At 46.3% G+C, this 8,675-nt stretch overlaps 1 protein-coding gene across 2 annotated transcripts; it reads left to right on the plus strand.

Moving 5' to 3' along the window:
• The first annotated feature begins 745 nt into the window (after window positions 1–745).
• ZNF774 (zinc finger protein 774) lies at window positions 746–8,474 on the plus strand. 2 transcript variants are annotated; one of them, XM_059418464.1, is made up of 4 exons: window positions 746–899; window positions 2,638–2,760; window positions 5,305–5,411; window positions 6,034–8,474. In XM_059418464.1, exons 2-4 carry the CDS (start codon window positions 2,654–2,656, stop codon window positions 7,284–7,286), a joined length of 1,467 nt encoding a protein of 488 aa, XP_059274447.1. In that variant the 5' UTR covers window positions 746–899; window positions 2,638–2,653; the 3' UTR covers window positions 7,287–8,474. The 2 variants fall into 2 exon arrangements, with proteins under 2 accessions (XP_059274447.1, XP_059274448.1); XM_059418465.1 differs by lacking the exon at window positions 746–899 and having other exon boundaries at window positions 2,541–2,760.
• Window positions 8,475–8,675: the final 201 nt, after the last annotated feature.

The following is an 8,675-nucleotide window of genomic DNA, read 5'->3' on the forward strand; positions in this document are numbered from 1 at the left end:
AGGATAGATAGATGCGTTGTCTTCATTGTAAAGAAAGGCTTCTATTGTTTTTTTTTTTTTTAGGTAGGGCCCCCCGCCCCCCAACGTGAACACTAGTTCTCCCATAAGACCCAGTGGCCTCCACAGTTCGGAACCCAATACACATTTCCTAGACGATCGTCATGACACCCTCGCCAGCCTCTTCTGGCTTTTAACAGGCGTGTTAACCAGTGGAACTGTGAGGCTAACGGAAGGGAGCAGAACGTCTGTTTTCTGCTAACGGCTTCTGAGTGGGGTTTCTTAATGCATAGTCTGAGTTGCCCTGGAGCCGGCCGTGGGCAGACACCATGCAGGCTCTGGCGTTCGGCGACGGGGGACCTGGAAGAGGAGGATCCACAAGCCCGCGGCGGTGAGCTGCCCCGCGCTTGGCAGAGGGCGAGGTGCCAGAGCGCGGGAGACGCCGCCGTGGGTACATGGCTGTTCCGCGGCAGTCGGGCGAGGCCAGGAGGCTCCGGTGTGCAGATCCCTCTCTCCCCTCTAGAGGAGCAGCTCCCGCGGTAGGGAGAATTGGGCTTAGTACTTGCCACCGCTCGGACCCCTGGTATCCCGGGACTCCGGGTCCTTTGCGGTCTAGTTCGAGACTACATTTCCCAGCAGGCCGCGCGGTGATTGAAAGCTCTGTCAGCCTATGGACGGACGAAGCTTCTGGTCGCGGAAAATGAGGAGCCAATGGTAAGGGAACAGGGGCGGTGTTTTCCGGCTGCGGGCTGTCGAGCCTTGAGTCCCACCTGTGTCCCCACAGCCCCGTCACGAATCCCGGTCGGGTTCAGGGAGGGACCGCCTCGGCGTTGTGGGCCGGGTGTGGCTCGGCGGTGGAGGACTCTCAATTCCTGCTCCATCCCCGGCCGGGCCCCGGGGCGGTGAGTGATGCGGGGAAGGAGACCGCGGCGGTAGCCTGGGAGCTGTTGAGGGGCGTGGAGGGGACTCGCCCTCCGCCGCGATGTGCTCCCTGCCAGGTCCCCGCGCTCGCCTTTCGGAGCCCGCGGCGTTTGCTGAAGAGTGGGGAGAGGCGGCTGCGGCTTTCTGTGCCGTCGTCGGGAGAGCCCATCCTCTCGACCAATGTTCTTTCTCCTCCGAGGTGGTCTCCGGGCTTCAGCTCAGTGCCGTGACCCTGTGACCGCGGCGCGCTGATTAGGGCCTCGAGCACTGCCCGGGGAGGGCGGGAGAGACGGGTGTCGGCCCACCCGTGCCGTCATGTCCCTATTAATAACCCAGCGAACAAACTGGTGCTGCTGACAATGGCCCTTAGTCACAGCACCTCTGCGCCCCGGGGCCTGCGGGGTCACCTGTCGGGGTGGGGGTGGGGCAGGAGACGGGGCGAGAAATAAGGTTTCTGGGACGGTGGCTGCGAACTCCCTCCCCGTCAGTCCCGCTGACTCCTGCAAGTGGGCATAGCAGTTGTGTTTCCGAATGGACGTAGAAGTAAAATTTATGCTCAAAACTTACTTCCTAATGACACTCTTTTAATCCAGAGAGATGAAATGTATCCCTGCGATGTTTAGGTCCTTAAAAATTCAGTACTTTATAATGACCAATACCAATGTGTGGAAATGTGTAAATATTTCCGTGAAAAGTGTGAGTGTCTTCTCCTCGCACCCTGGTGCTTTGATGGGCGAGACAAAAAACCCAGGAAGAGTTAAGCTTCCTCACTCCGGTCTGGTCCATCCTCCACTGAAATGCAGAATTTTTTGTAGCAGGTTCATCTGGCTGACTTGTGTTTGTTTCTATTGGAAACTCTTTAAGCCACTCCCTCCCCCCCAGAAAACCCCACAAAAGACCCCAAAACAAAACTTTAAAAAGCCCATTATATTTCTTTGTGACTCCTAATGCCTTACAACATATTGCTGAATAAATTACTGATCCATCCAGTAATCTGACCAACACCCTCCAAATAATTTTTTCTTGATACTGCTGTCAGTTTTATCAATGTGTTGATGATTGTTTTCAGGCCCCATGGGTTTGTGTGTGTGTGTGTGTGTGTGCTTATCTTCGTTAAATTTTACTTTATTTTACAGCTTACCCAGGTCTTTTTAAATCTCATTTCTGATTCCATTAAACCTTGAAATAGAATGGTACCCCGGGTCGTTGGCTTTGGGGTTCTGCATAGTCTGTTCCTTGAAGTTGACACCAAATCTACAAGCCAGGAAAAGTCAGCTGCTCCATAACTAATACAAGTAGAATGAAGTCCACAATCTCCTAGGTTGCTGAGGAAAATGTCGCTGGAGAGCTTTTCACAAATCAAGTCATCCCCACATATTCTCTTTGTTTATCTGGTCCATCATGGACAAGTTAATCCTCAAAAAGCTCATGTTTCCAAAGACTGTGGATTCTGTAGATGTGTTTGGGAGCTCCAGGCCTCACTTTGTGATGTGCGTGTTGGCCAAGGGAAGGATGATGTAGAAACAGAACAAGAAAAGCAACTCCTCCGTGGTTGACAGAATTACCTCATTGCTATTCTAGGCGGGGGGCGGGGGGTGAGGGGTGGGGAAAGTGGTCTCTTTGGGTACACTGGTGGCCACTGGGGCTGTCTTTTGGTTTTGAGACAATGATTAGAATGTCCAGAGAGCTTTTGATGCATACTGAGGTCTCTTGCTTTAGGAACTTATGACTCTCAATGATGTGGCTGAGGACTTCAGGGAAGAATGGGTTACCTGGACACCGCTTAGAGAATCCTCTTCAGGGGTACCACCCAGCACAGTTAGAAGAATGGGCTCTCAAAGGGTAAGGCTGCTACTCTCCTTTAGATTTCAGACTTAGATATTGTGAGACTGTCCAGGTCTGAGTGGTCTCTAGGGAGCCTGGTCTCTTAGAGCACCAGCTCTCTCTGAGAGTCTTTGTTGCCTCCCTTGTAGAAAAAGAATAACTCCCCCCCCCTTTTTTTTTGAATGACTTCCATTTTTATGGCACTTTATGGCTTGAAGATATCATTGATATTTATTGTCTTGTTAATATCTCACCACAACTCTTTGATGTGGTTATTATTATCCCCCTCTTTCAGGTCAGGACCCTGAGACTCAAAGTTAAGTGGCAGAGGTGAGAGTCCAACCCAGGTCTTTGTGGCTAAGAGGGAGCTGTGTTTTCTCCTGTCGCTTCAAAAACAGACAAAACAAACCTCCAGTGCTTTTTCTAAAATACAACAGCTACCCCTTCTCCTTGCTTTACTTCTTGAGTAGTATATGCCCCTTGAAAAAAAAGAGAGACAAAATGGAAACCGAAGTCCCACTCCATGCCATGACTGAAGAGTTACTATCCTTCCAGCATGGTTCTAAGGATGTATGTAATTAACAAAAGCAAAAGAAAAAAATTGGGCTCATACTTGTATGTTCAGTTGTGTATCTTACTTTTTTACATAGTGTATTGTGAATATATATTGACAACAATAGTTTTCTATACATTGCTTAAAATAACTACTTAGTAATTTATTTTTTTTAATGATTTTGTTTATTTATCAGAGAGAGGGGGGGGGGGGAGCGAGCACAGGCAGACAGAATGGCAGGCAGAGGCAGAGGGAGAAGCAGGCTCCCTGCTGAGCAAGGAGCCCGATGTGGGACTCGATCCCAGGACGCTGGGATCATGACCTGAGCCACCCAGGCGTCCCATTACTTAGTAATTTATTGAATGGAATATGATAACTTGTTGAACTGTATACTTGACCATTTTTAAACCACTTTTTAGCTTGTACAATGGCAGTTTCGTGTGGCTTAGTCACATATGATTATTCCTTTGTTATGAGACAGGTCATTTCCAGATCTTCACCAGTATTGTGATGACCACCTCTTAGCTGTCTTTCTTTTTTAGGTCTTATTAATTAAAATATACTTAGTTAGTAATTAACTAATACATCTTTTGCACAACTTTTTTTTAAAGTTTCATTATTATGACTATTATTATTTTGTTGTTGTTGTTCTTGTTGTTATCTCTACCCCCAAGATGGGGCTCAAACTCACAACTGACATTAAGAATCACATGCTCTTTCAACTGGGCCAGCCAGGCATCCCACAACTTTTTATTTTAACTTTTTTTATTTCCTTAGAATTCCCAGAATTTGGGGCGCCTGGGTGGCTCAGTGGGTTAAAGCCTCTGCCTTCGGGTCAGGTCATGATCCCAGGGTCCTAGTTTCAAGCCCTGAATCAGGTTCACTGCTTGGCAGGGAGCCTGCTTCCTCCTTTCTCTCTGCCTGCCCCTCTGCCTACTTGAGATCTCTGTCTGTCAAATAAATAAGTAAAATCTTAAAAAAAAAAAAAAAAAAAAGAATTCCCAGAATTAGAATTGCTGGATCAAAGAATAGATACATTTCTGAGGTATTTCATATTTTTGCCAAATGCCTTCCAAAAAGTGAATTATTTATTCCTGCAAGTGTTATATGAAAGTGTCCATTTCTTTACATTTTACCTATCCTGGTAGGTATTATAATTTAAGAGTCTGGGTTAAATAATTGTGACAGTGAACATTTATTGAGGACTTACACTTAATCTCCTATGAGATAGGTCTTATCATTATCCCTAGTCTACAGAGGAAGACCCTGAGACACAGAGAGTTTAAGTCACTTTCCTGAAGTCACACAGCTTGTAAGAGGAAGGGTTAAGATTGAAACTTCGGTAGTTTGCACTCTTTATCTCCATATTTTATGGTCTGTTTTTATTTGAATTTCTTTGATTAATGGTAAGGTTAAAGATTTTTCACATCTTTATAAAGATTTTCACATTTTTATACATTTATATGTATGTGTGTGTGCCTCTGTGTGTGTGTGTGTGTGTGTGTGTGTGTGAATTGCCTATTTGTATTCTTTGCCCATTTTTTTTTCTTACAAGTGTTTGTCTTTTTCTCATGCATGACTGTATCTACTGCTGTCCTTCTGGGAAAAGTTTAAAGCCCAACATTATAGTTAACTTCCCTGATTCTTTCTAAGGGTGAGGTCATGGCAGCATTGTTGCTGATAAAATTATCTCTCTACATGGCTTTAGCCTTGTGCCTTCAGAGATGAATTATTGTGCTCACTCTGGACTTCCATCACCCAAGTCACCTTGTTTTGTTGTTGTTGTTATTGTTTTAATGGGAGGAAAGGGGCTATTTTCTCAGCGTCTTGGGGAAATCACCCTGTTTTATCACTCCATCATGGCAATCCTTCCAATGAGACCAACACACATTGGCTTAGCGTCTCCCTGGGCTTTCTCCTCCACTTAGGGAAGGAGAAGGGCTTGCCTTTTTGGTCAAGCATTGTGTGGTTGGCTCAGATTAATATCCTACATCCACCTTCCTTTATAGACTTGCCGGTACAGGTGTAATCTCCCAGCTGGAGCAGAAGGAAGAGCCGTGGGTGCTACCACTCCAAAATTTCGAGGCAAGGAAGATCGTAAGGGAAAGTCACACGGGTGAGATGTGGATATTACCCCATGGGAGGAAATCTAGCATTTCAGCCTTGGTTTCTTGTTTTTGTTTTTGTTGTTGTTGTTTTTGAAGATTTTGTTTTTATTTATTTGAAAGAAAGAGAGAGCATGGGAGATGGGGAGGGGCAGGGGGAGAGGGGGAAGCAGGCTCCCTGCTGAGCAGAGAGCCCGATGCAGGGCTCAATCCAGCAACCCTGTGATCATGACCTGAGCTAAAGGCAGATGCTTAACTGACTGAGCCACTCAGGGTGTCCCCCAGGATTCATCTTACAAAGGGTTTAGGAATTTATGTTTTCTGTAAGCTTAATGAACTTCAATAAGCTTTTCACAAGTGAGAGGTGCCTGGCTGGCTCAGTCAGTGGAGTGTGCAATTCTTGATCTCTGGGTTGTGAGTTTGAGCCACACATTGGATGTAGCGATTACTTAAAAATAAAATGTTTATAAAAAATTAAAAAGAAAACTTTTCCCAAAGTGAAAACTTTACACAAAGTCAAATTAAGTGTAGTCTGTTGCCAAAGCGCTAATCTCAGTCTTTCTTACTGCCTTCTGATGCTTTGTCCCGATAACTGGTTAACTTTGTTCCCCGTTACTTTCGTTCATTTTTCAGACTTTGAGAATCAGGTGACAAAACTCAATCAGGACATTTCAGAAATAGCAGAACGATGTGGAGCATCTTCAGAAAGGGCCAGTAAAGATATTTCTCATCCTCCTAGATGGGGAGGAAACTGGGAGAGGGACCTTGAATTCGAAGGGCAACATGGAACCCTACCAGGAGAGGGCCAACCGGAGCCCCTTCCACAGGAGGATTTAAACAAGCTGCTGGATGGATATGTGGGAAAGAAGCCTGTGTGTGCAGAATGTGGAAAAAGCTTCAACCAGAGCTCCTATCTCATAAGACACCTGAGAACCCATACTGGTGAGAGGCCTTATAAATGCATCGAGTGTGGGAAAGGCTTCAAACAGAGTTCAGACCTTGTCACCCATCGCAGAACGCACACAGGAGAGAAACCCTACCAGTGCAGTGGGTGTGAGAAAAAATTCAGCGACAGCTCTACGCTCATCAAACACCAGAGAACCCACACAGGTGAGAGACCCTATGAATGCCCAGAGTGTGGAAAGACCTTTGGGCGGAAGCCACACCTCATAATGCACCAAAGAACCCACACAGGAGAGAAGCCCTACACGTGTCTCGAATGCCATAAAAGCTTTAGTCGAAGCTCAAACTTCATTACCCATCAGAGGACCCACACGGGAGTGAAGCCTTATAGGTGTGGTGATTGTGGGGAAAGTTTTAGCCAGAGCTCAGACTTGGTTAAGCACCAACGAACCCACACAGGGGAACGGCCCTTTAAGTGCCCAGAGTGTGGGAAGGGCTTTAGAGATAGTTCTCACTTTGTAGCGCACATGAGTACTCACTCAGGAGAAAGGCCTTTCAGCTGTCCTGACTGCCACAAAAGTTTCAGTCAGAGCTCACACCTGGTCACGCACCAGAGGACACACACAGGGGAGAGGCCGTTCAAGTGTGACAGCTGTGAGAAGGGATTCGCCGACAGCTCTGCCCTCATAAAGCACCAACGGATCCACACGGGGGAAAGACCCTACAAATGTGGTGAGTGTGGGAAGAGCTTCAACCAGAGCTCCCATTTCATTACCCATCAACGGATCCACTTAGGAGACAGACCCTATCACTGTCCCGAGTGTGGCAAAACCTTCAATCAGCGTTCCCATTTTCTCACACACCAGAGAACACATACAGGAGAAAAACCTTTCCACTGCAATAGATGTGACAAGAGCTTCCGTCAGAAAGCGCATCTCTTATGCCATCAAAATACCCATTTGATCTCGGAAAATGGTCTGTAGTGGTTCTTCTGCCCTTTTTCAGATTTTCATTTCTGCTGCCTCCCGGTGCTTCATGTAGAGAAAGCCTGAACATGGACATCAGTGGCTCAAGCTGGGCCTTTTCCTACACTTTAATGGTGAGGATAAACCCATAGGCTGCAAATAATGTTCTGAATACAAAAGGCATTCCTTCAGTGTTTTTAACTGACCTTATGGAAACGTGAGTTTGGCGGTTGATGCTTGATTACGGAAAGAGGAGTGAGATACGTGGGGCCACATTATCACTATTAGTGATTAATATTTGAGCTCTTATAAGCCCTTAATACTAAATAACACCGGGTCCTTAAAAAGTCCTTTATTAGCCTTATGATTCACTAAGGAATTCATTAACACAGCCCTACAAGGCCAGAACTCGCGAGCAATTAGATTGCAGCTAGAGGATTTGGGCCGTGAACACAAAGATGTAATAAAGCAGAAAACACTCTCCCTATCCAGTGCCATGCAGACGTTAGTCACCAGATGTCTCATCGCCGTGACAAGGCAGAATTCTCCTAGAGGATGTTTGTGGTCTTGTGACTTCAAGGCTGAAAGAATTTCAGAAGCTCTTTGCACAGCAGGGTATGAGGTACTCCCACTGGAGCCTTGCTGCCATCGGAGGCATAGAAAATACCCCACATTCAACAAGCCAGAGGAGGCTGGAGAGGACTATAAAACTGTGGAAGCAAAACCGCTGAGAAGCTAAATATTACCAGGGTCGTTCCGGCATTTAGCTGAAGGAAACAGCTCCTGTTTCTAATCACCTGGTTCGTGGGCCCTGTGGTTTTAAGTTAACGCAAGCCTGATTTTTTTTAGATTAATCATTCTATGCACTAGCACATTCCTATATTTAGCAGAAATAAATTGAGGGAAGGCAGTGTGTTGGAAAGAACACTGACTGCATTGAGAAGGTGAGGTGTTTGAGCGCTGGCCCTGACACTTAATTTGGCCGGATTTTACCCCTCGGCCTCTACCTTACCTACCTCACAAGGTTGTTGTGAGGATCTAACGCGCGCGCACACACACAAGCACTTTGTTGTTAAATTATAAAGTCATGATGTCTGTAAAGTGCAGTTTTCTAGTATTGTTAGAAATGTCTTTCCTCCAAGGAACTCTGGTTAATATTTCTCCAGGTGCCCCCTTTTCTCTCATAATAACAGATTTCTTTCTTTACCTGTTGAAAGCCTAAGGCCCCAAATCGCCGAATGACGCATTGTGGGTCACACAGGGGACAGAAGAGCCAACATTTGGCAGCAGGTCCCCTCTACAACAGCACAGAACGGAGCAGTTCTGTGTCTCAGAAGTGAGACACTCCATGTAGGACTGGATGCCCCAGATTGTATGCATCAACCCATTTTGAATTTGGAAATGATG

The sequence above is a fragment of the Mustela nigripes genome, chromosome 13 (assembly GCF_022355385.1).
Source record: "Mustela nigripes isolate SB6536 chromosome 13, MUSNIG.SB6536, whole genome shotgun sequence".
Taxonomy (NCBI): Eukaryota; Metazoa; Chordata; class Mammalia; order Carnivora; family Mustelidae; genus Mustela; species Mustela nigripes.

Excerpts from the sequence above, each read along its gene's own strand:
- ZNF774 (XM_059418464.1), top strand. The coding sequence starts at position 2,654 with ATGATGTGGCTGAGGACTTCAGGGAAGAATGGGTTACCTGGACACCGC. Across the intron at positions 2,761-5,304 it reads GAAGAATGGGCTCTCAAAGG|ACTTGCCGGTACAGGTGTAA; the intron begins GTAAGGCTGCTA and ends CTTCCTTTATAG. Across the intron at positions 5,412-6,033 it reads CGTAAGGGAAAGTCACACGG|ACTTTGAGAATCAGGTGACA; the intron begins GTGAGATGTGGA and ends TTCATTTTTCAG.